The sequence below is a fragment of the Amblyraja radiata genome, chromosome 24 (assembly GCF_010909765.2).
Source record: "Amblyraja radiata isolate CabotCenter1 chromosome 24, sAmbRad1.1.pri, whole genome shotgun sequence".
Lineage (NCBI taxonomy): Eukaryota > Metazoa > Chordata > Chondrichthyes > Rajiformes > Rajidae > Amblyraja > Amblyraja radiata.
This window is the reverse complement of record NC_045979.1, coordinates 12,938,526-12,966,280: the sequence shown is the minus strand read 5'-3', so window position 1 is coordinate 12,966,280 and position 27,755 is coordinate 12,938,526. Positions and strand designations below refer to the sequence as shown.

Below are 27,755 nucleotides of genomic sequence, written 5' to 3'. Positions count from 1 at the left end.
ACTGACGGAAGCGTGGCTGCCAATCTGCGCCTACGGCCCCTCCGACCACCACCAATCACTCACACACATTCACACACAGGCAAAGGTGGGTGAAGTGTCTTGCCCAAGGACACAACGACAGTATGCACTCCAAGCGGGATTCGAACCGGCTACCTTCCGGTTGCCAGCCGAACACTTAGCCCATTGTGCCATCTGTCGTCCCACACTGTATGACTCTGTGACCCCATGAATGACCTGTGTCATCAAATGACACAAAGAAATTGAGAACTTGAGAACTTTTTGAACACGAACATGAGAACTTCTGGAGAACTTGAATAGGTGCCGTGTCAGGTCAGGACCCTTGTACATTACCTTTGCCTCCCTAGGTGATGGAAGTTACCACTTCTTCCACGTTGGAAAGGATGTCATCATGTGTTTGGCAAAGCTATGTACAAAGATAATGTTGGACCTTCATGTTCCTCGACATTGAAGGCAGATTGTTCTGTTTTCCCTGTTAATTCCTTTCAACTCCTGAATCATTGTACCTTCATCTACTGGAAAATAAGGGAAGTGGACATTGTGTGCAGCCCTTTGAGACCAGATGCATTCACATCTGACCTCAAATCGATTTCCCTCTTGCTTTTTATAGAACGTATACATGGACGACCAGGTCCAGGAATAGCTACTTCCCCACAGCCATCAGGCTATTAAACTTGGCTCGGACAAAACTCTGAACATTAATAGCCCATTATCTGTTATTTGCACTTTATCAGTTTATTTATTCATATGTGTATATATTTATATAATGGCATATGGACACACTGATCTGTTTTGTAGTCAATGCCTACTATGTTCTGTTGTGCTGAAGCAAAGCAAGAATTTAATTGTCCTATCAGGGACACATGACAATAAACTCACTTGAACTTGAACTTGGACATTTGGCATGTGCAGACACATTCACCACAACCCAGCCACCCCAAAGGACATCGCAAGGTGCTTTACCATTCTCATTGGGATCACTATGTACAGTGTAGCAAGTTCCCAGATCTAACTAATCTGAAATTGCTTGCGCAATTATTGTACCTACAATTATTGCTTGCGCTTGCCCATGGCCTAGCTAAATGCTTATTCGGTGAATAGCACATAGCTTTAAAGATTTTTCTAATTTGCCACCAACTAAGATTAATGATTTTCTCTACATCTATCTCTAATCCTTTAATGGGGTTTACAGTTTATCATCATGAGTAAGTTCAGTCCTAAAGTCTGTATCTTATAACGTTCTGATTCAGGAAATTTTGGAATTACGGAGTATTGGAATTGATCTTAGCCTATTACTGAGTAAACCCTTACCTGTTCGAATTGGAACCCTTAGAAACTGCTTCACAGGTCAGCCCTGGTTGGATCCTCCTAAACCCAGATAAGCCTAGTGTCTGTATTGTGTTTCTGAATGTACTGCTGATCATAAGGTCATGTCATAAGGAATAGGAGTAGAATTAGGCCATTTGGCCCATCAAGTCTACTCCGCCATTCAATCATGGCTGATCCATCGCTCCCTCCTAACCCTATTTTACTGCCTTCTCCCCATAACCTCTGACACCAGTACTAATCAAGAATCTCTCTATATCTGCCTTAAAAATATCAACTGACTTGGCCTCTATGGCCTTCAGCGGCAAAGAATTCCACAGATTCATCACCCTCTGACTAAAGAAATTTCTCCTCATCTCCTTCCTGAAAGAACGTCCTTTAATTCTGAGGCTATGAACTCTAGTCCTAGACTCTCCCACTAGTGGAAACATCCTCTCCAGGTCCACTCTATCCAAGCCTTTCACTATTCTGTACATTTCAATGAGGTCCCCCCTCATTCTTCTAAACTCCAGCGAGTACAGGCCAAGTGCCGACAAACGCTCATCCTGGGTTAACCTAGGCATTCCTGCTATTTAATGGGATGCATTATTATCTGGTCCGTAGTACTGCAATGGTTGGAAAGATTAACTGCAATAGAAACACCAATATAACTTATTCTAGTTGGACTATAATTCAGTAGGAAGTGTGGCACCTGCTATCGTGAGCTAGAAAACAAAAATAAATATTGAGATTTTAAATCATCAATTGATTAAGTTTTTAGTAAGCAATCAATTGAGTGCCAATGTAAAATTGGTCCATTTAATGCTTACTGATTTATTTTAATGGATTACAAACCAGACCTTTTCAGTTTTCTCAGCTCCTGCATGTCCTTATTCAGTTTAGAGATACAGTGTCACTGTATTTCAGTGGACCAACTCCAAACCTGGTACTGTGCTACACAAAGTTGTCCTTTTTATTTACTTGCCTGGGGTAATCTTTTACTCTCCGAGGGTAAATTGGCTTGCGTGAAATGGATATTATGGCAGGAGAACATAAGAAAATAGGAGCAAAAGTATGGCACTCGGCCTGTTATTGAGGGCCAAAGGGCATGTCTCTGTGCTGTACTGTTCTATGTTCTATGTTCAGTCAAACCCACCCTCCCATTCACTATAATCATGATTGGTCTGCCCCAACCCTAATCTTCTCCTCTCTTTCAGTTACCCCTAGCCTCCACTTCTCTGATCTTTTGTCAACCCTCTCAAATACCCCCAATCATGTGACCTCCACCATCCTCAAGAGTAAAGAATTCCAGACATTTACCTCCCTCCGAGTTTCTCCCCTGCTTGGTTTTGATGAACATCCCTCAATCTTATAACTATATCGTTTTGTTGAAAATTCTCCTGCTATATCTCAATATCTACACTGTCTTGTCCCTTAAGAATCTCATATGTTTCAATATGATCACCCTTCTTCTTATAAACTCCAAAGAATAGAGATTTTGTTTATTTGGCCTCTCACAGAGACAGCCTTCACACACAGGAATAAGTGATTGTCATTTGGACTGCCTCATATGCCAGTATAACCTATCTTGAATAAGGGATTCAAACTGTGCACTGTATTTCTGGTGAGATGTCACCATGACTCGTGTTCATAAGTTACAGGAGCAGAATTAAGCCATTCGGCCCATTCCGAATCCGACCTCTCTGGCCTGGGCCTCTTCCATGGCCAGAGTGAGCACCACCGGAAATTGGAGGAACAGCATCTCCTATTCCGCTTGGGCAGTCTGCACCCTAGTGGCATAAACATTGAATTCTCCCATTTCCGGTAGCCCTTGCTGTCTCCTCCCCTTCTCTGCTTTCCCTCGGTCCTCGGGCTCCTCCTCTTCCTTTCTCCTTTCTTCACCCCTCCCCACCCTCCATCAAGTTGCCTATTTCCTTCGCTCCATAGATGCTGCTGCACCCGCTGAGTTTCTCCAGCATTTTTGTGTACCTTCGATTTTCCAGCATCTGCAGTTCCTTCTTAAACACTTTGTCTACTCCACCGTTGATCTGTTGTGGCAGTAGGCAAACTGCAGTGGGTCCAGGTTTTTGTCGAGGTAGGAGTTGATTTGCACCATGATCAACCTCTCAAAGCACTTCATCACCACCAACGTTAGTGTCACTGGTCGATAGTCATTGAGGCACGTCACCTTGCACTTCTTGGGCACCGGTATAATTGATGCCCTTTTAAAGCAGGTGGGATCCTCAGACCTCAGAAGTGAGAGGTTGAAAATGTCTGCAAAAACTCCAGCCAGTTGGAAGGAAAGGAAGGATAGGTGCCATTTCTACCCAGTCTAACCTACTTGTGACTCTCGACCCTCCATTGCCATTTTCCCTTAATTTTATCCTCGGCTCAGGAGTAATTAAGGACGGGAAATAAATCATGCCAACAAATAACAAATTGTAGCCTAATCAAATCAATATGTAAAGGTCTATTGAAGCTGTATAGTTATAACCAATATGATTCAATAGGAAGCCCTCCGTATTGCGGCAGCACTGTGGTGCAGCGGTAGCGTTGCTGCCTTACAGCGCAAGAGACCCGGGTTCGATCCTGACTACGGGTGCTGTCTGAATGCAGTTAGTACGTTGGCCTCGTGACCTGCATTGTTTTCTCCGGGAGCTCTGGATTCCTCCCACACTCCAAAGACATACAGGTTTATAGGTTAATTAGCTTCGATACAATTGTAAATTGGCCCTAGTGTATAGAAGAGTGCTAGTATGCGGGAATCGCTGGCGGGTGCGGACTCAGTGGGCCAAAGGGTCTGCTTCCACGCTGTATCTCTAAAACTAAACTAAATGTTGTTTGTGGGTTGATTTTGTTGTGCCTCTTCATTACAGTTGAATTGACAGGGCAGCTTGTTGTTATCTGTGGACTGAGCTTTGCTGTTAAGGAAAATCTTGAAAGTTGAATCTTAGATGTGATGAGCAGGTGATTGCTTTGCTCAGCATTGCTCTGAATACTCATTCCCCCTCACAGTGCCGTGCCAATGAATTTCTCGTTGATAGGACTGTGGTCATGTAGCTTGTCACCAATGGACCATTTTACTTTAAGAGAAAATGAAATTGTTATCGCTAAAGTATTTTGTACAATAGGAAATAAAATAAAATCTCTAAGCTTTCCGGGGCTAAAATACAAATGCAGAAGGCTTTTAGGCAATTTGCAGTTTGAGCAGACAAGGCCTGATTATCATCACACTCCACACAAACCACATCGTTTGCAGAAAATCAGTCAAGTGCCTCAAAACTGCCAAGAGTCACCAGAGCCATTTTACTGATTTTAGTAAACAATTTGAAAGCTCTTACTTCAGAGTCGCTGAAATAAACTGGTAACTTTCATTATTCCAGTGACAATGAATATCAGTAAGAGCAGGGCACAAAGTCTGATTGATTTTTCCTTTCAGTCCAGGGATTAGTAAGGTACTTCGTGACTAAACTGTACGATGCGTAGAAACGCATGTTTGTACTGATGTAGTGGCTGGTTTCAAAAAAGAATAGTCTGAATTCAATATAGATTTTATTTTCTACAAAGCAAATTACAATAATTATGTACAGTAGAATCGTCAGAATGCTCATTATTACTTCAGGTGTGTGTGCGTGTGTGTGTGTGCGTGTGCGTATGCGTGTGTGTGTGCGTGTACGTGTGTGTGTGTGTGTGTGCGTGTGCGTGCGTGCGCGTGCGTGCGTGTGCGTGTGCGTGTGTGTGTGTGTGTGTGTGTGTGCGTGTGTGTGTGTGTGTGTGTGTGTGTGTGTGTGTGTGTGTGTGTGTACGTGTGTGTGTGTGTGTGTGTGCGTGCGTTCGCGTGTGTGTGTGTGTGTGTGTGTGTGTGTGTGTGTGTGTGTGTGTGTGTGTGTGTGTGTGTGTGTGTGTGTGTGTGTGTGTGTGTGTGTGTGTGTGTGTGTGTGAGTGTGCGCGCCTAAAAGAGTTTCAGGTTAAGTGTTTCAAATGGTTATCAACTAGGAGCAGCAGGTTGGATAAATTGCCTCTTCTTCCCTCGGCTCACTACCTTTCTAAATCCAAAACCAACAAATGTCTGGGGAGTGCTCGAGAGAGTTGTAGAGTTATTCCGCACGGCCCAATTTGTCCATGACCATCAAGATGGCCCATCTCTGCTAGTCCGACCATCCCGAAGCCCTCGAAACCTTTCCTAAACATGTACCTGGCCCTGTGTGACCACATGGGTTTCCGTTAACAACTCCTGTTACCTCCCACATCCTAAAGATGTGCGGGAATGTGGGTTAATTGGACTCTATCAAATTGCCCCCTGTGTGTAGGAAGTAGATGCGAAAGTAGGTTAAGATAGAACCAGAGTGCACCCTTAGGTTCCCTCTCCTCTGACTCTCAGTCTGAAGAAGGTTCTTGATCCAAGCTGTCACCTATTCCTTTTCTCCAGAGATGCTGCCTGAGTTACTCCTGCATCTTATGTCTATCTTATTGAAGTATATTCCCCTGGTGGTACAGTTGTTATATTTCCTGAGAAACACAATGATCCATGTCACCTACACAGACCTACAGCAGAGACAAACAGATCTGTGTAGTACTGGGAGTTTTCCCTCATGGGCAGATTCAATGGTGTTCAGAACATTTGTCTTTCCCCCATACATTAAGCTGCTTGGCAAAGCACAAAGGCAATTAGATACTAATGTTAGGAGAAAGCAGAAAGACTGTCAACATTAAAAAATCAAATTTGATCTCACACTAGTTTCTTATAGGTAACCTCAGACCTTTTGCGGAAGCATACTTTTCTCCAGCTGAAACCTGTCATTTTCTGCACTGCACAGTTTTTCAGACGATATTATAATTTGCCTATTAAATACATAGTTTGGGATTTCGGCTTGTATCTTTGCTGCTGCAATTCCTGCGCAAAGGTATTAGACAAATACTTTTTATAAAGCCTAATTATAAAAGAAGACTCTCATGCCCTTTTCAAAGTGTATTTACTTGGTAACCCATTGCGTTTATTTCTCAATTCAGCTGTATTTGATTCCGTTCCCTGTTAAACTTCTCCAAACATAGTTTGTTTGGCTATTAATTTTTTATTTCTACATCTGGCAAACAGTGGGAAAGTCACCTTATTATTTTGTGTTGCTCTGAGACTGCAAATCTATCTTATTGCTTGTCAGCTTTTATAGCTAATGAGAATTTTATATGAACACTTCAAAGGGTGCTGTTATATTTCCTCACAAATCAAGTGGGATAACACCGGCATTTTTTTCATCTCATGATTCTGCAGTTCCTCGCATTTTCCTGAACAGGCTGCAATATGGTTGAAGTTCAGTGTGGATTTCTATTAGGGTACAATTTAAAGGTCTTGACTATGACTATGATTATCTAGTTTAATGAGAGTAGTCCTCTTTAAAATGTATACGTTTGGCTTTGAAACATGAACATGTTAATACATAGAACATGGATCAGTACAACACATGAACAGGCCTTCAGCCCTCAATGTCTTTAGAGGTACAACACGGGAACAGGCCCTTCGGCCCATCGAGACGCACCAACCAGCGATCATCCCGTACACACTATCCTACACACTTGGGTCAATTGACAATTTTACCGAAGCCAATTAACCTACAAACCTGTACATCTTTGGAGAGTGGAAAGAAACTGGAGCACCCAGAGAAAACCCACACAGTCACAGGAAGAACATCCAAACTCCGTACAGACAGCACCTGGCGTCAAGATCGAACCCGGGTTTCTGACGCTGTAAGGCAGACTGCGTCATTACGCCACTGTGCTGAACATGATGCTAAGTTAAAATAATGTCATCTGCATGCACCTGGGTCATTTCTTTCTGTTTCCTACCTACCATCTAACTTATTGGAGACCCTCATACTTTCTTTAATCAGACTTTACTGGACTTTATCCTGCGCTAAAGATTAATCCCTTTATCCTGTATTTGTACACTGTGGGCAGCTTGATTATAATCATGTATAGTCTTTCTGCTGACTGGATAGCATGCGACAAAAGAGCTTTTCACTGTACCTCAGTGCACCTGACAATAAACTAAACTAAACTATCCTCTCATCATTGATATTTCCTTCCTGGTATAAAAAGGCTCTGCCTGTCTACCCTCTCATAATTCTATATACTGTACATCTATCAGGTCGCCCCTCAGCCTCCGATGCTCCAGAAAAAGCAATGATGACATTAATGGTTTGTTTTTTTTACAAGAACTTTATCTAAACATTTTCAGAAAATATTCCTGCATAATAAAATGGAGACCTGGTCAACGCAGAGGTCATGCAGAGGAATTTATTATTGGCACATAATGTATCCCAAAAGAAGCTGGTAAGTTCCAGCTGGTCTTACCATCAGAGACAGAGGCACTCTCAATGCAAAGAACCTTGTGGTAAAAGTCCAAGGAACCCTGAAGGTGGCACCACAGGTAAATGAGGTGGTGAAGAAGGCCTACAGAATACATGCGTTCATTAACTGGGGCATAGAATATTAGGGAATGTGATCGTGGTACAACCTTTAAAGACATTGGCCACATCTCTATAGTTTTGGTCATCACACTCTAGTGAAGATGTAATTCCTATGACGAGAGGGCAGAGGAGATTCCTGGGATGGACTGTTCTGGAAGTAGCTGGATAGGCTGCATTTGTTTCTCATGGACTAGTGGAGGTCACCTGAGAGAAGTGTACAAAATCATGAAAGGCACAGATAGAGAAGATAGTAAGAAACTATTCCCCACTCAGAGGTGTCTAATATTAGAGGGCGCAGATTTAGGATAAGGCCTAAAAGGTCTAGAGGGGAATTGATGACAAATCTTTTCACTCAGAGGACACTTGGAATCTGGAATTTACTTTCTGAAGTGGGTATGGGAACCAGATACATGCATAACATTTAAGAAATATCTGCACTTGAACTTCGAAGGCATAAAGGGCTATGAATCAACCGCTGGTAAATGGGATGAGTCTAGATGCATATTTGATGGTCCGTATCGATATGTGAGCCACAGTGCCTATTTCTGTGCTCCATGACTCCAGAATGCATGACTTTATGAGTTGAAATGTGAAAAACCAAGTTTCATCTTTTCAAAATTATCAACTTTTCCTGCCACTGGCTATAAAATGTGAGAGAATTGAAAAAATACCACGCCTCATACGTCATCACGCCGAGTCACCACCGCAAATTTTTCGGTGACCTGATACGTCAGTCAATGATGCTGGCAGTTGCCAAAAAAATCGCCAAGTGGGACAGGCCCTTTAAAACCTCACCTGAACTGATCAATGATCAGAGATGCCATCTGATTTGTATAATATCTCCACAATCTTCTTGTTTTATTTTAAATGTTCTATGCATACGTTCCTTTTGCTTTTGTACATGAATTCTGGAATTGGAGTTTTTCTCAGCAATATATACAAAGTTCAGTGGGATCATAAGCTTGCTCATTATAAACAATCAAAGTGCAACTAGCATATCGAGGGGAAAGCTTTGCTCTTTCATTTCTTTGCACATAGACTTGTTACATTTGGACACAGCAATAAGAAAAGCAGGAGGAACACAGTGAACACTTTGAACATTAATTTATGGTTTCTATGTAATTAGTCAGGAAAATTAGAAATTAATTTCAATCCTGACTGAAAAGAAATGCATAACATTAAGTGTGAAAAAAGATTAGAAAAATCAGTGTTTAGATTGTTTGAAGCGGTTTTGCAGCCAATCAAGTACTTCTGAAGTACTGTTGTAAAGGAGAGAAATGTGTTCAAATCCCACCATAGCAGTTGTGGAATTTAAATTCAATAAATCCATAATATTTTTTTAAATCGCTAGTTTTATTAACAGTACCCATGCGATGATAGGATAGTCATTAAAAACTCACCTGGTTTATGTTCATAAGTTGTAGGAGCAGAATTAGGCCATTCAAGCCATCGGGCCTACTCCACCATTCAATCATGGCTGATCTAACTTTCCCTCTCAACCCCATTCTCCTGCCTTCTCCCCATAACCCCTGAACCTTACGTCCTCATTTATGGTTCACTTACATCCTCCAAAGAAAGAATCCTGTCATTTTTACTTGGTCTGGTCTATATGTGTTCCAAGATTGACAACGTAATTGGTTCTTATTGGTTCTCTTAAAACAAACATGACAATCTTTTTTTAGTGAAAGATTATATTTTCTTGATTAGAGTGTCTCATTTATTAGTATTTCATGACAGGATATGAGTTTTAATTTGTTAAAAAAAATTAGGGTATACATTAAGGCAAATATTTGACCCATTACGCGGATGTTGATGGTGGGTGATGGTAATGTTATAGAATTTTAAGATTCGGTGGTTGCAGACAATCAGTGTCTGGCATTCTTAACGCAAATTTTATTTGCCACGGATCAAATAACCCATACCTATTCTGCCAGATCTGACTGCCTTATTTTCTGAGGAGCAGCAAATAGATTTGAATATTGCATAATAATCAATAAATATCCCCGGTTCTGACCTGGTGATGGAAAAGAAGCAATTGATGGTGGTCATATCCAATACACTGCCTTGAGGAACTCCTAAGATGAAATAGAACACAAAGTGCTGGACCATCTCTACAGAACAGGCAGTTTTCCTGGAGAACATGGATAGCTGATGTTTTGGGTCAGGACCCTTCTTCAGAGTGGACCATAAGCATTGCTTATCCATGTCCTCCAGAGATGCTGCCTGACCCGTTGAGTTACTCCAGAATTTTGTGTTCTATGCAAGATTTGAGCATCTGCAGTACCTCTTGTTTTCTATAGTGAAGCCCTGGAATTGGGATGTTTGACATCATAGAAACATCGCCATCTTTCTTTGCTAGAGGTCTGACTCCAGTCATTGTTTATGAAAAAATGGAGCAGAACTTCAGAGCTTTGATCTGATCCATTGATTCAGCTCGCTATACTGCAGTCTCCTTTGCAGTTTAGCACCCAGGTAGATCTGTGTAGCACATTCACCAGGGTTGGATGCCCCTGTTAGTTCCACCTGGCTTATACCCAGCATGCCATTGTGCACACCTAATCGAACCAGGGTTGGTGTTGTTGAGCGACTGTAATGGTAGAATGAGATACAGCAGTACAGTGCAACAGTGGTAGAGTTGCTGCCTTACAGCAGCAGATTCGATCCTGATATGGGTGCTGTCTATTATGCCCCTGTCCCACTTAGGAAACCTGCACGGAAACCTCTGGAGACTTTGCGCCCCACCCAAGGTTTCCGTGCGGTTCCCAGAGGTTACAGGTGGTTGCCGGAGGTTGCAGGTAGTGGAAGCAGGTAGGGAGACTGACAAAAACCTCCGGGAACCGCACGGAAACCTTGCGCAAAGTCTCCAGAGGTTTCCGTTCAGGTTTCCTAAGTGGGACAGGAGCATAAGCAGTTTGTACGTCCTCCCCGTGACCGCGTGGGTTTTCTCTGGGTGCTCTGGTTTCCTCCTACAATCCAAAGATAGCCTCTTTTACTTACTCCAGCCTTTTGTGTCTGTCTTGGATTTCTAGCCTACTGTCTGAAGAAGGACGATCCAGACCAGTAATGTCACCTCTCCATGTTCTCCAGAGACGCTGCCTGACCCATTGAGTTACTCGAGCACTTTGTGTCCTTACCTGGTTAAATGTGCCATCATGAAGTGCTAGAATTTGGTCTAAATTGCAGGTCAAAATTATATTTCAGATTATTTCCCACTTCTATACACCTTCAGCGACTCTCGCTTAAATGGATTTGAGGCTGCCAAATGTAGCAAAGGCTTAGTTTTTTGTCATGTAAATACTACTGTTCTCAGGTAGACCACACTCTATCAAAGCCATTCTGGAGTTCAAAGTGGTTAATTTATTGTGAGAGTGGTAGACTAAATAGAAAAAATGATTTAAGATGGCTAAAATGATTTAAAATACTTAATGGTCCCATTATCCCAAATGTCTTCATCCACTCTACTTTTCAAAAGGCCACAAATAAGAGAGCCACACAGCAGAGGCGTCAGTGAGTCTGACATTCTATCTGCTCCGTGATGGTTACTGGCCGTGATGGTTCTAAGTTTGCAAAAGCTTTTAGTTACAATCTATACCAATTTACTTCATGTACAGGTGTGAGATGTGTTTCTCTGGTTAGACTATTATTATTCAATCAATCTTGTGTCTCTCCAATTTAAAATCGTTGTGCACAATATTGTATTACACCTATGGGGGTTTGGGGGGGAGAGGGAGGGGAGGGGGAGGGGGAGGGGGGGGGGGCGAGGAGGGGGGAGGGGGGGGGAAGGTTGGAGTGAGGCTGGCAGGAGCTGAATGGAGAAACCGATTCAGAGATAATCCAGGGGAACACTGCACTAATGACATATTTAGTTTTAGTTCTAGTTTTAGATATATAGTGTGGAAACAGGCCCTTCAGCCCACCAAGTCTGTGTCGACCAGCGATTGCCCCGTACACTAGCACTATCCTACACACTAAGGGCAATTTATAATTTGACCCAAGCAACTTGACCTACAGATCTGCATGTCTTTGGAGTGTGGGAGGAAACCGGAGCACCTGGAGGAAACCCACGCGGTCACAGGGAGAACATGCAAACTCCGTACAGCCACTCATAGTCAGGAATGAACCCGGGTCTCTGCCGCTGTAAGGCAGCAACTCTACTCCTGCATCACTATGCTGCCCTTCAGATTAGCTCTAAATTGTACTTGAAGTGTTGTATGTAGGGTTCCACATGTTAAGAATTCACAGATGTTGCTGCAGTTATGCAGAAATTTAAAGGAGGACAAAGAATTGTGGCTATTCTTGATAGAAGAAAAATAAAGGTTAATGGATGATTCGATTGAGATGGTTAAAATTCTTGAAAAAATGGAACAGAGTTTTTTTTTACTATCCAAAGATGTATAGATTTGTAGGTTCATTGGCTTTGATAAAATTGTAAACTGCCCCTGGTAAGTGTAGGATAGTGCCAGCATACAGGGTGATTAGTTCAAGTTCAAGTTCAAGTGAGTTTATTGTCATGTGTCCCTGATAGGACAATGTAATTCTTGCTTTGCTTCAGCACAACAGAATATAGTAGGCATTGACTACAAAACACATGAATAAATAAACCGATAAAGTGCAAATAACAGATAATGAGTTATTAATGTTCAGAGTTTTGTCCGAGTCAGGTTTAATAGCGTGATGGCTGTGGGGAAGTAGCTATTCCTGAATCTGGTCGTTGCAGTCTTCAGGCTAATTATTGGTTGGCACAGACTTGGTGGGCCAAGGGGCCAGTTTCCATGCTGTATCTCTAAACTCAAGTCTAAAGTAAAGACTAAAGACTCTAAAAACATCATTGTAGTGTGCTGGTCCTTCACACTCAACTCTTCCAAGTCATAATGAATCCCACATTCTCACCATTTTCTAAATGCAGAGATCTTTCCTGAATTCTATATGGATGTATTAATACATTTAAACATGACCCTTGAGTATTGATTCAACTGTAAATGGAAACACCACATTTCCATCCACCCTATAAAACCCTTTCATCACAAGGGATCCCAGCAGAATCATGGTAGGATTTCTCTGACATAGAATTAAGTATCCTGGATAATGGATACTGTGCAGAAGTAATAAGTTTCTGCTTCAAGATGTAAAATCTTTACTAATGTTTCATGTGATTGTCCACTATTTTAAAAATTTGACAACGTTTTACTTACAGATAGAAATATCATAGGGATTTATGATTATTTCTCTGTACGTTGTCAATGATTTATCTGAAGTGCAAGGTATAGATATTTGTGAGTAGAGAGAGCTCAGACTCAGCATTAAAGGGATAAGATCACCGAATTTAATTTGCCAAGTCAGTCATACAAATAAAAAGCAAAGCAACGGAACACACAAAACACATTTTAACATAAATTAATAATGGATATGCCCCCAAATGTGCTCATTTATTTGACAGTCTTTCAAACAGGCTTCCTTTTCCTGCCTTGTCATCGTACCATCCATTAATTCCTTAAACATAGTTTAGGAAAGATGCTCCCCCTCAATCCTGGATATTTGCTCTCGAATGATACCTCATGTTAATGGGGGTAATAATACTGCAAAAATATATATTTTATTAAATTTAACTTTACTGCATCATCTAGCGTTTGTATGAAGATGAAGCTTCTAAATTATGAATCCATAGGTTACCATTCAAAATGAAAGATAAGTTGCAATATAACGATCACTGTGAAATATATATGACTAGGATCATAACACTACATCTGTACATCTCAGTAACACTCTACTTTATACCCAAATTCCAAATATTTTTATATTTACTGTTCTAAATACTTTTGTATTTTTCTGCAGGTTTCAAACATTGCTTATTTAATCGAGTTTAACCAAATTTGCTCTTCTCAGCCTTGCTCCCTCTGCAAAGCAGAGCTAATAAAATAATTATACTGCACACATTTGTAATGAGGCAGCCCTGCAGTCAAACTCGTTGCTACTGCTACTGGTGCCAATGTTAAGGAACTCACCAGGTGCTAATCTCTGTTTACAGAGAGCTGCTGTTCTAAGGTTGAGGAGAGCAAATCTGGCAGCCCAGTGGCAACAGTGGCACAGCTGGTAGAGCTGCTGCCTCACACCACCTGAGACCACGGTGCGATCCTGACCTCGGGTGGTGTTTTACATGTTGTCCCTGTGACCGTGTGGGTTTCCTGTGGGTGCATCACTGAGTCGATACGAATTGTTTAAAATTCTTTATTCAATACCTTGTCACAAAGGCTCTAAGGCAGCGATTAATAATTTTTTTAGAAATCAACACGATCAAGGGTTTGTTCAGGAAAATGGCACCGAAGTTAAAAAAAATCAGCCATGAAATTATTAAGAACAGATCAGGCACAAGAGCACATTGGCCAACTTCTGCTTCCATTCCTTATGTTCGTTTTAGTCCCACACAAATAAAAAGAGGTTCACCTGCAGTGGTGGACTGGCCAGGGTGTCAGCTTGCCCGATGGCGTGGGCCCCTGATAAAGTGGGCCCCCTTTGTCTCCTGGCAACCAATATTTTTAGACCCAGTCCGCCACTGCTCACCTGTATCCACCTATAAGTTCTGTAGGAAGGAACTGCAGATGCTGGGTTAAATCAAACATAGACACAAAATTCTGGAGTAACTCAGCGGGACAGGCAGCATCTCTGGAGAGAAGGAATGGGCGACGTTTCAGGTCAGATGAGTCTGAAGAAGCGTCTTGACCCAAAACGTTACCCATTCCTTCTCTCCAGAAATGCTGCCTGTCCCGCTGAGACATTTACTGCAGCATTTTGTGTCTATCCACCTATAAGTTGTCAGGCTTTGTCCCACCTCTCCACTCTTCCAGCGTTCTCCCCTCCCCACCCCCCCCCCCCCCCCCCCCCCCCACCCTCCCCACTGCAATCAGTTTGAGGAAGGGTCCAAAAGATCACCTATCCGAGTTCTACCAAGATGCTGCCTGACCTGCTGAGCTGGTCCAGCACATTGTGTCGTTTTTTAAAAGCCGATAAATTTGATATTCAAACTGGAGTTGCAGGACTGAGACAGACACACCCTACCTACCTGAAACAGACACAAAATGCTGGAGTATGTCAGTGGGACATACAGCATCTCTGGAGAGAAGGTATGGGTGACGTTTTGGGTTGAGACCCTTCTTCAGAGACTGGTGTCACAGGTAGATAGGGTGGTCAAGAATGTTTTCAGCTCATTTGTCTTCATCAGTCAGGGTTTTAAGTATAGAAGTTGGGATGTCATGTTACAGTTGTACAAGATGTTGGTGAGCCTCATTTGGTTTAATGTGTGCAGCTTTGGTTGGTCAGACTGTTACAGGAAATATGTCTTTAAGTTGGAAATAGTTGGAAATCTCCGAATAAAGATTTGAAAATTTCTCTTTTAAGGGGCCTTCTCTCCTATTTCTACTTTCCACTTTTTCTTTTTTTTTTATGTACACACTTCATGTTTTTCTATTCTCTACCATCTATTTTTCCACTTTTTCCCCTTTCTATTGTTTTCTTTTTCTTGTCTTGCTTACTTCCTTCTCAAAACATAAAACTAGAGGTTGTACATAGAATGGATTACGGTATGACATAGTTGGCACCTAAAATTAGGTTCCACTGTACTGTTTTGTACTATATTAACTTCTAATAAAATAAACAAAAAAACCCCCAAAAAGTTGGAAATAGTGCAGAGAAGATTTACAAGGATGTTGCCAGGACATGAGGACCTGAGCTATAGGAGGAGGGTCTAGGACTTTATTCCTTGGAGGGCAGGATAAGGGTTGATCTTATAGAAGTGTATAAGATCATGTGAGGAATAGATAGCGTAAATGCACAGAGTAAGGGAATCAAGAATCGGGGGCAAAGATTTAAGGTGCGATTGGAAAATGTAACAGGAACATGCAGGGCAACTTTTTTCACACAGAGGGTAGTGGGTATATGGAACGTGCTGCCAGAAAGAGTAGTTGAGGCAGGTACTAAAATGTCATTTAAAAGACATTTGGACAGGTACATGGATAGAAATGGTTTAGAGGGACATGTGTCAAACGCAGGCAGGTAGGTCTAGTGTAAATGAGGCATGTTGGTCGGCATGGACATGTTGGGCCGAAGGGCCTGATTCCATGCTGTATAACTATGATTCTATGACATATCCTTCAGGTGTTAATATGAACATCAGGCCAATCAGTGACCTTTTTACAATCTGCGTTCAAAAACAAGGTAGAAACAAGTTTATTGCACTGTCTGTGGTGGCAAGTGGATTTTGACTGTCGACTATTGAGGCAGGGAGCGTGCCACCTGGTGGCACCTGATAGAAAGTCCGCATACGGTCGCGAGAGCAGAGTTGGTTGTGACATTCAGCAGGTCACTAATGCCCACTTTTTACAGGTTTAGCACCGAGGCATGGTCTCATGGGCATGCTGGTGCCCAAGGGCCATCTTTCAGCTCGGGTGAGCACCTTCTGCAGATACAACAACCAAGCATCTGATAAAAGGCAGAAGGCTCATGAGATGAGCTCTGCGGTGGCAGAAGTCTCCTGAGATTTGCCGTAGAGCCCAACGACCCAGTGGGTGGGCTGCCGAGAGCAAACCAGCAGTGGGCCACCGTGAGCTTTGGAGGACCCACACCGCCGAGAGTGAGGAGGGCTGCCAAAAGCAAGTAGGGCTGTCGAGAGCATAGGGGCACCTGGCAGGGGCCTGCCATGATCAAAGAGGGGACGCAGCAGGGGGACCATCTGCAGCCAGGTGCAACGGCAAGAAGATATGACTGCACTGAGAACTGTTGAAACTTTGTCAGCTCCAGAAACGTGGTGTCTTTTAGTGCACTGCATAGGTGAAGTCTGCAGTATGATTTTACTAGGTTACATGCTAAAACACTGTGCCTAGGTACTGTACATCTGACAATAAAGTGCCATTGAATTGAATCGTTGAAATACAAGATAACATCATCTATCAGAAATGTCTGACAGTGATAGAGGAAAATAAAACAGAATGGAAGCTGTGTTTTCCAGCCTAGTTTTGAACATTTTCACTAACTAGATGGCAGCACATTTCCACATTTTGAATAATCTTAAGAAATTAGGTCAAATTAGCTTCTGGTGCTGTTCCAGTCCAAACAGCAAGTCATCAAAGGATTGCAAATAACCGCATATCATTTGATTGAATCTGCATCAGACGGGAGTTTGCCAGGATTAACATTGTACATTTGTTTTATTAATCACCTCACTGTGGGTATTCAGTCTGAAAGTCCTTCCTACAATTAATCACACACTCCCGGTTTAAACTTCATCACTCAGCTGAAAGAGAAAGCAAGGTAGCAGCTGAGGATATGAAGACGTTTTTCAATGTCAGGAGAATAAAAATTAATTAAAAATGCAGCCAATCTCTTATTTCTATCCCTGTTGTCAATGGTAGCAGCAACCAGCCTTCAGAATATTAAAGGATTGTAACTCTGTCAGCACATTTCTGTAGAGTGCAGTGCAAAACCTATCAACTCTGCTTCATACTCAAGATAGTTATCAGATCTGAGGGATGGTTTTTGCAGTTTAATACACAACACTCGCCGACTTCTACAGATGCGCCGTAGAAAGCATTTTATCGGGATCCATCACTGCATTGTTTGGGATCAGCTCCACCCAAGACAGCAAGAAATTGCAATGAATTGTGGACGCACCCCAGACCATCACACAAACCAACCTCCCTTTTATTGGCTCCATTTACACTTCACGCTGCCTCGGCAAGGTCATCAGCATTCTCTGCAGCAGTGCAAAACACAAAGTCCTGGTGGAATTCAGTGGGTTAGGCAACATCTGCGGAGGGAATGAGCAGGTGACATTTCAGGTCGGGATCCTTCTTCAGACTGGCCAATGTTTCAAGTCGGGACCCTTATGCGTTCTCTGCACAGATGCTGCCTGATATGCTGAGTTCCTCCAGCACTTTAGATTTTGCTGAAGGTTCCAGCTTCTGCAGTTCCCTATATCTCCAGTTTAATTTAATACTTGTTTTCAATATCACAAGCTTGTGACTCCAGGGATACTAAAGGAAGAGACTCTTGCATTCCAGCTGTTTAAGGCAAGGGACCATTTTTTTCATGCACCACACACCTCAGTGACTCCCGTTGTGTGTGATTTTTGGAAGTCATTTCAGAAACAGATGGTTGTCTATTTAATCCCCAGAACTGCCGATCATTCTAAACTGCTTGCTAATGATTGAAGGAATTGCGTTGATCAATAAAGTAAGATGCTTTGGGATTAGTGCGCCACCGTAAAATATCTCTCCCTAGTCCAGCTGGCTAGGCACAAACTAATCACACCCATCACTAGCTCAACTGTCTGACAGATAATGTGATTTAAGAAAAACAAAACAAAAGCAGTACTGGAATGAACTTGGATTGGAACACTTTGGGAATAAAATGGAATATGTTGAAACTGGTCGCTACTAACTCTTGCAAAATGAATCAGCACAGAAACTACACTCTTGTGAAGTCAATTCGTACAGAATTGGGCACAAAGTGCTGGAGTAACTAGGCAGGTCAGGCAGCATCTCTAGAGAACACGGCTGGGTGGTGTTTCAGATTGGGAGCCTTCTTCAGACTGGCCCGATCCAAAACGTCACCTATCCACATTCTCCTGAGATGCTGCCCGACCCATTGAGTTACTCCAGAACTTTGTATCGTTTTGTGTAAATCATCATCTGCAGTTCCTTGTTTCCATTTTGTTCAATCTGTACACAGATCGACTGCACCACTACACATGTACGTCAAGGGGCTGAGTTGGTTCTCTGATTCACACCATTCACCCATTGTTTCCTCAAAGCTCTTCCAATTCTCCTTTCTGGATATTGTATATACCCAGTTTAAAATATATTTGGACAGGTATTCAGATAGGAAAGGCATAGAGGAATACTGACATACTGTAAATGCAGGCAATTGGGAATAGCGTAGGTAGGTGTCAAATGCAGCATGGACAAGGTGAGCCGAAAGGTCCTGTTTGTGTGCTGTGCATTTAAGTTTAGGTTTAAGTTTATTATTGGCATGTCTACCGAAGTACAGAGAAAGGCTTGCTTCGCATGCTATTCAGTTAAATTATATAATACTGTACAGTAATACAATAAAGTCAAACTCAAATACAATAGGTAGGGCACTAAAGGCAGCACGGTGGAACAGAAGTAGAGTTGCTGCCTAACCTGGGTTCGATTCCAACAATGGGTGCTGTCTGTACGGAGTTTGTACGTTCTCCCGGTGGACGCGTGGGTTTTCTCCGAAATCTTTGGATTCCCCCCACACACTAAAGACGTACAGGTTTGTAGGTTAATTGGTGTGGTGTAAATGTAAACTTGTCCCTCGTGTGTTTGTTAATGTGCGGGGCTTGCTGGTCGATGCAGGCATGGTGGACCAAAGGGCCTGTTTCCGCACTGTATCTCCAAAACACGAAAAGATACAAACACCCGAATATAGTGCTCAGCATTATAGCATAACAGTTCCAGACACAAAGTCCAATGTCCACTGTGAGGTGGCGGAGAATCAGACTGTACCTTATTCCAATTCCCTCTGGATAGCACATGTGAAATCTCCTTTTATTAGTTTTATGGGCAAAACCAGGTTAGCAAAAAAAGCCTCTCACCAGTTATAAAAACAAAATAGTTTTATATCAAATGATGTCTGTGTCATTTATGATTGGCAGAGTTGGATTCTGAGACTTCAGTTATTTAGATTATTATTTTAATCCCTATCCACACATCCCAAAACCATCTTGTCATCACACGGCAACACTGGAAAAGTCACTGTCTGAAATAGTTCCAATGCCCCTTCTGACTAGACTTCAGAGATACTGCGCAGACAGCCCTTCAGCCCACCAAGTCCGCACCAACCAGCGACCACCCCGTACGCACCAGCACTATCTTACATACAAGGGACAATTTATAATTTTAGCGAAGCCAATTAACCTACAACACAATTAACCTACTGACGTACAAACCTGTAAGTCTTTAGAGTCCAGCACTAGAGAATTTAGAGAATGCAATTCCTGCAACTCGTGTTGCATGGAGAATATGCAACAAATGTGATGCAATGTTGCTTCTGGAATTTGATTTTGTTGATGGAATTTCATTGCAAATTGTGGGTTTATCATCAGTGGGATCGATTTGTAATCAGATAGATTATTGTGTGTACACACCTTCCATGAGAAGACCAAGTATAAATCATTTGAAGCAACGACAGTCGATTGAACACCAATCCTGTTTTAATTTCTTACTTTCAAATGGGTTACTAAGGAATGGCAATTTTATTTTTCAGATCCTTATGTAAAGATACATCTGCTGCAGAATGGAAAACGGCTCAAGAAAAAGAAAACTACAGTCAAGAAAAACACTCTGAACCCTTACTACAATGAGTCGTTCAGCTTTGAAATTCCATTTGAACAGATACAGGTACAAATATTTCGCTTTTTTAAGAGAATGAAGCAAAAGATAATCACCTGATCAGCTAAATACCAAGTAACCTCCACAGGTTAAAGATACATTGCGTTTAGAAAATGCATTTGTCTAAGCTAGTTACATTTGTGAAGATGAATGTTACTTTCCTCACTACTACTTCTCAGATCTAAATAATATAGGATCATTATAATGAAATTATTAATGTATTTTTTTGTGCAAGCTTTGATCCAGATTCATGTTCATAAGTGATAGGAGCAGAATTAGGCCATTTGGCCCATCAAATCTACTCGGCCATTTAATCATAACTGATCTACCCCTTCCTCCTAACCCCATTCTCCTGCCTTATCCTCATAACCCCTGACACCTGTACTAATCAAGAGTACATCAATCTCTGCCTTAAAAATAAAATCCATTGACTTGGCCTCCATGGTGTTCTGTGGCAATGAATTCCACAGATTCACCACCCTCTCACTAAAGAAATTCCTCCTCATCTACTTCTTAAAGGAACATCCTTTAATTCTGAGGCTATGACCTCTGGTCCTAGACTCTCCCACTAGTAAGGTTATCCCCCCTTACTAAGCATTTGACAATCAGTAAATGAAAATGTATTTTCTTGATACCAACAGCCACCTTTAAGGAAATAGTTGTAGATCTGGGAGAGAGTGGAAGGAAATTTGATTGTTAGGGGACAGTTGAAATGGAGACTAATGGAAGGAATTGGTCAAAGATACCTTGGTCTCAGAGAATGAGATGGCAAGGGTTGTGGATAACCTTGAATAAAGGGTGAGTGTTTGGTAGATGGGACTGAGGCAATGCCATTTGAAAACTGAGATGATTTGAGATGGAGGCTGAAATCACAGATAAGTTATTGTCTACAGAGTCTCTAAGAGAGTGTGGATGGTTTGGTGGCACAGCTGATAGATCTGCTGCCTCACAGCGCCAGAGACCCGGGTCTGATCCTGACCTCAATTGCTGTAGAGTGGAGTTTGCATGTTCTCTGTGACCTTGTGGGTTTCCTCTGGGTGCTCCAGTTTCTTCCCATATCCCAAAGATGTATGGGTTTGTAGGTCAATTGACCTCTGTACAATTGCCCCTTGAGTAGATGGTAAAGTGGGATAACACAGAACTGGTGTGAACGGGTGATCAAAGGTTAGCATGGACTCGGTGGGCTGAAGGGCCTGTTTCCATGCTCCATCTCTGAACTAAACTAAACCAAATCCCATGGCAGGACCTGTGTTTCAGATGGACATATTGCAATACAAGGAGATCATATGGGGGATGCGAGTGGCAAAATAAAGCTCCATCCACTAAAGAAGATTTGATGAAGGATTTTGAATTGAACCATTACTTTGCTAATTCCTCCACAGCTACTCCCTGACCGATCGGATATTTCCTCCATTTTAATTGAGTAATTAGGGTGCGGCTCAGTGGCGCAGCAGTAGAGTTGCTGCCTTACAGCTCCAGAAACATGGGTTCGATCCTGACTAAGGGGGCAGTCTGTACGGCGTTTGTACGTTCTCACTGGGGCAGGGTGAGTTTTCTCCGGGTGCTCCGGTTTCCTCTCACTCTCCAAAAATGTGCAGGTTTGTAGGTTAATTGGCTTTGGTAAAATTGTAAATTGTCCCCAGTGTGTTGGATAGTGCTAGTGTACTGGGTGATCGCTGGTTGGCATGGACCCGGTGGGCTGAAGAGCCTGTTTCCATGCTGTATTGCTAAAGTCTAATTCATCCATTTTCATGATTCAATATTCATACCGGGTTTAATGAAAATAATGGAAGATAAACAGGTTTTAGACCATTACTGAAATAAATGTTTCATTAGTATTTCTTCAGATATTTTCTGCATCTTTACTCAGTGATCAATATAATGCAAGCCCTGCCTGCTAGCAATCTTTATTTATAAGCTCTTAAGCAATAAACAATTTAAATAAATCACACATAGAATATATTCCATTGTCATCGCTGGATTGCAAAACAGAAATATAATTGTAAAAAGCCATGGCAGTGGAACAAAATTATTCTGCCTTGTACATGGTAATGTGTTGCTGGATTATGACAGTGCTCCTGGAAGGATAGGTCAAAGGGTGGTAGTTTGTATGGACCAAAAATGAGATTTTAAGTAAAGACTGTACACATACAACGCAGTTGAAACCCGTTCGCATGGCAGAAGCAACTAGGTACTGTAGACAATTAATTACGTTGTGGTCTCCAAGGAGCATTGATGCTGTCCATGTGTCAGGATACTAAGAGGGCCAATGCTTGCCCTAACAAACAATCAGTGGCAAACTGGTCTCAAATCTGGTTCATTTCAACTACATTTGATCCATCTGCAACAACTAACTGCGTTGGGTATGCTTGATTGGGCTTTGCAAAATAATATTAGAATTGTAAATGAGCTGCCTATTTGTCACAGTTAGAAAACCCTTCATAAAACTTCCTCAAAATATATTTCCGAAATCCATGGCAGGAATGACCAGCTGTTTCGGGCTCATTAACCGCAGATGCTTTGAGGCTGATTAATCATTACTTGATGTTCCAGGATTTTCTCCGTGACTGATATGCCTATGAATAGTAGTGTTACTGAGGTTGCAATGTGGACTGAGTGACAGCAAATGCATTGTCCTTGCATACTGATGCAATGTCCTGGTGTGAATGTGATAACATTTCATGGTCAACAAGCCTTTTACATCTAATTGGATGCCACTTGATTGTTAACCTCAATCCTATCATAAAAGTTTGAATGATCGCATGATCAGATTCACATGGTTCCAGATGAAGGTATAGAATATGGACCAGAGCAGCACAAGAACAGGCCCTTAGGCCCACAAGGTCTGTGCCTAACATAATGCCAAGTCCTACTCTATCCGCCTGCACATAATCTGTATCACCCACTTACACTGAATGAGGAGGAATATCTTCTCCAATCGAGTCATGATCCTGCTTCAGAAAGCAGTGGAGGCAGGCACGTTGAATATATTAATGGTGACGAATATTTGTCGAATATGTTTAAATATCATATGTGCCAGCAAAAGAACAATAAAACTCTTACTTGCCACAGCTATACAGGCCCGCTAACACATTAAACCACAAATGTCTATACAATAAGCAATAGTACAATGAATTATAGACAATAGGAGCAGGAGTAGGCCATTTGGCCCTTCGAGCCAGCACCGCCATTCAACCTGATCATGGCTGATCATCCAAAATTAATACCCCGTTCCTGCTTTTTCCCCATATCCCTTGATTCCGTTAGCCCAAAGAGCAAAACTAACTCTCTCTTGAAAACATCCAGTGAATTGGCCTCCAGTGGCAGAGATTTCCATGAAAGTTGCTGGACAGTTGCTGTTCCAAAACCTGGAGGTCATAGCTTTTAGACTCCCGCATCTTTTTCTCGATGGTGGTAATAATGTGAGACCATGTCCAGGGACGAGCTGCCTTTTTGAGGCAATGCCTCACGTCGATCCCTTCCCTGTACAAGTGATAGACTGGGCAAAGTGTACCATTTTCTGGAGCCTCCTTGGTTCCTGGTAGTTCAAGGTACCAAACCAGACCGTGGTGCAACCAGCCAGCATGCTCTCAGTACTGTACAGAACCAGATCAGGAATCTTCATGCAAGTGTATTGAGAATACAATCCGACACATGGAGTCCATTAATGGAGTAGGTGGACCAGCATCAGTCTCCAAGCTCATCCCAGACATACACTGTAGCTGCTGATGTACTTACCCGTAAATGGCTGTACACTGAACTAATCAGCATGACCAGTCACGATATTTATACCTCATATCACCGTTAGAAATAATCTTTATTCCTAATCAAAGCAAAATCTCCATATAAGTAATGCAGATACTGTATTATGAAGACATACAAATGATTACCTGCCCAAGACTGCAAGAAATTGCAGAGTTGTAGACGTGGCCCTGACCATCGCTCAGACCAAACTTTCCACCTTTGACCAATCCCCTCAGAAAAGCAACCAACATAATCAAAGTCTTGCCCCACCCAGCCATTCCTTCTTCTCCTTGCTCCATTCCAGCAGAAAATACAGAAGTTTGAAAGTACGCACCACAAAACTCAAGAACAGCTTCTTCCATCCATTATCAGGCTTATGAATGGTCCTTCCATAAGCTAGGGTACAGTCCTATTCACCTCTACCCCATTGTGGAAATTGGACTTTGTCTATGGAACTGATGCACTACCATGCTGAGAACTATATTCTGCACTCCGTATCTTCATCTTTGCTCTATCTATTGTACTTGCGTTTGACTTGATTATATTTATGTATACTCTATCTGATCTGTTTCAATAGCATGCAAAACAATGCTTTTCACTGTACCTCAGTACACATGATAAAACTAAACCTAGACCTAAGCATAAATGTTTGATGTTGTCTGGGATACAGCACTGCTCAATCCTTTCATTGCTTTGTGATACATTAACAGTTGTGATAAATAACATTTCTTCAGCTAAGTTACTCCAGCACTTTCCAATTTCATCCCTATTGAGCTACTGAGCTTAAAATTGATGCTTAGAAGTAATCTAAGTCTGTAATGAGAGTTGCTTTGGTCATATCCTCCCTCGCGCATTACTAATCCCGTGTGTTTTCTTTTGATTTCCGTGCAGAAAGTACAGGTTTGTGTCACGGTCTTGGACTACGATAAGATCGGGAAGAACGACGCCATCGGCAAGATATTTGTCGGCAGCAACGCTTCGGGCACAGAGCTCCGGCACTGGTCAGACATGCTGGCGAACCCAAGACGGCCTATTGCACAGTGGCACTCTCTAAAACCAGAGGAGGAGGTCGACGCCGCCCTCGGCCACAAGAAGTGAAACCATTGCCATCTCACCACAAACTTACCATTGATCAGATGCTATCAATACCTCAGTTACGCATCATTCTCCATTAACCCTTTGGCGGTTACTTGGGCATCTTTGCACCATGACAAATATATGCAACTTTTATGTGTTTTGTAGTTTATTTCTCAATTTTTAAGATTTCCGTGACAAACAAGAACGAGTTACAAATTTGTGTTTTGTGCATTATCACATTAACAGTCAAACCATATGATTTCGCACAGTTTTTTAGTCAACCATCCGTGAAATATCTGTTTTGAAAGGTGCAAATCCAGTACTCAAAGGGTTAACACATCTTGGAACTCATTAACCATCATAATTCAGAATAAATAAATAAGCCATCTGAGCCTCCAAGTTGTATTCCAAATTTCTCTAAATGCACCCTCCTCCTTTCTGCAGTTTTAGCTCTATTATAAAACACTTGTTGATAATGCATGGTGATAATCTATTGTAAATAACAGCATGTTCAATGCAATATTTGTGTAGGTGTACGTTGTCCATGGTTTACTATCACATGCATCTGCTGTATATTTTTTATGATGATGCTTGTATTTTACATGATGTTCAATAGACTAGAAGAGCTAAAGTAAAACCCAGTCACTTGATTCACCACCCAAAGACTGGTAGAGCACTGACATCACATCATGGTACAAAGTGAAGCCTTTTAGTGTCCAACCTAATGGTGAAAGCTTCCTTTACAATCTTTTTAGACACTGCTATTTGTCTAGTGAGGGAGGCTGGCGAGACATATTCAAGGCACATCTATGAATGTTTTAATTAAAAAATTGAAAATGTTCAATTAGGAAGAGGTTTCATAGGACATAAGCCCCATTATACCAAGGCCAAGGAGAAAAAAATAAAACATTGTAGATGTTGAAATTGGACCTCTTTCAGTATTGAGTATATCTAAACAAAATTAACAAAGGATAGTAGCTGTATCTGGGGATCTTTGAAGGAGTGGTCAATTAATATTCCTCGTTGATATCTACATGGTGTTAGGGGAAACTCAAATTAGCTTGACCTTCAATCTGGATCTAATTCTCTATGAGATCCTTTTCCATAAAGGTAATTCCACATAATACATATAATACAATACAGATGTGAAACTGGTGTGGAATATGGTTTAAGGGAAAAAGGTTTGCTTAATTTACACAGCGGGTTCTCAGTACGTTTATTGTTCAGATCATCCGGTTTGAGATGTAAAGAAGAGTAGACGGATAGCAACAAGTCAACAAATGTCCTGCCCACCTACCCAACCGTGATGTTGCACTTTGCCAGTCTGCTGCTGCTGATCATTGTGTGTACACTATTAGGATAGGAACAATTGCTGAAAGCAATGTATAGTTAACATTAACACGCAAAGAATAAATGCACTGATGTCTTTAAGATTTCAAAACGATTGAAGAAGTTACCATGCATTGCAATTTGGATAGTCAAAATTGATGGTCTGTTTGTACAGTAACAAATCTTACTAATGAAACTGCTTAGGACTGAATTTTTTGATGGATTATTATAATATTACCTATCGCTTTTAAAAGATTGCAATCATTAAAGTTTTACTGTACAGAGACACATTAATATTAATGTACTTAAGCTTTTTTATTTGCCATTAGTCATGTTGGCTGATTGCTTGGTATTAAGCTAGTGTTGAGAGAGGTGAACTTTAACCTGTTTTTACAAAATTAGGAAAGTAAATGTATATGACACCCCTCACTGTGATACACTGTTACTGAAGGAGCAAGTCTTTGTTGCAGCTTCAGTGGTGTTTGCTGTCCTCTGATGATGAATACAATACATAATCTCTCTCCTCCATCTTCTACTCTACTCCCCATATTCACCCTCGAATATGCACTTGTGATTACAACTGGTTTGGGAATGAAAGAGATATGCTTATTCTAAGTGAATTTAATGGAGGTCTCAGTCAAAATAATCCCGCCAAATGGATGAGAAAATGAAAGCCTTTTTCTGGATGAAGATTTGATTTTAAATGTTGAAGCAATGAAGCAACAGTACTGGGTGGATAGTTTTGATGTGCATCCCTCTTTGTGCAATAAAGATATTGCCATTTTTTACCCCAAACACCCTGAGGGAGGCAATCATCTTGCTCAATACAAGTAGTTAAGTACACTGAAGCCATTGACACCGAGAAGAAATCCATGTGCCTCTGCACACATTTGTGGTGAGGTGAATTTGGGGGTGTTGAAAGCTACTGCAAGTCCCTCAACAAGTCTCCAACTTCTCCTGAGGCTGAGATCAACCACATTATTGATGTGGATGGAATGGGCGGCCATTTTATTGTGAACAAGTTTTCATACACAACAGCTTCAAGTACCACTGGGTAACTTGCATGTAAATGGATACAGAACGATATTTCAGGCAATTCCACACATTATCATGGAAAATAACTCACTGGTTTGGAAGGATTTGCTTAGGGAAATTCATTTCGTTGTCTCTAATTGAGACAATGACAATAAATTTGAATACAATACAATACAATACAATAATCATATGAAGTAAGTTTAATGTTTCTTTGCAGATATTAGTAAAATAGAATAGCGAGTTAGAAAGTGCCATAGAGGTATGTTTGATATATATCGATCAACCAAGTCGAATAATGTTAATGTTGCTAGTTTGTTAACGTTTTAATTTTAGATGAGATTTTGAAGCAAGATGCTTCCTAAAAGCTCAAACTCTTGCC

At 41.6% G+C, this 27,755-nt stretch overlaps 1 protein-coding gene across 4 annotated transcripts in view; it reads left to right on the top strand.

Moving 5' to 3' along the window:
• syt2 (synaptotagmin 2) overlaps positions 1-26,635 on the top strand; it is a 552,336-nt gene extending 525,701 nt beyond the window's left edge. For all 4 annotated transcript variants that reach the window (XM_033042448.1, XM_033042450.1, XM_033042446.1 and 1 more), the window contains 2 exons: positions 20,067-20,200; positions 24,827-26,635. In XM_033042448.1, the coding sequence (XP_032898339.1) occupies positions 20,067-20,200; positions 24,827-25,033 (341 nt within the window). In that variant the 3' untranslated portion in view covers positions 25,034-26,635. The remainder of the gene's footprint in view (positions 1-20,066; positions 20,201-24,826) is intronic.
• The last annotated feature ends 1,120 nt before the right edge of the window (positions 26,636-27,755 follow it).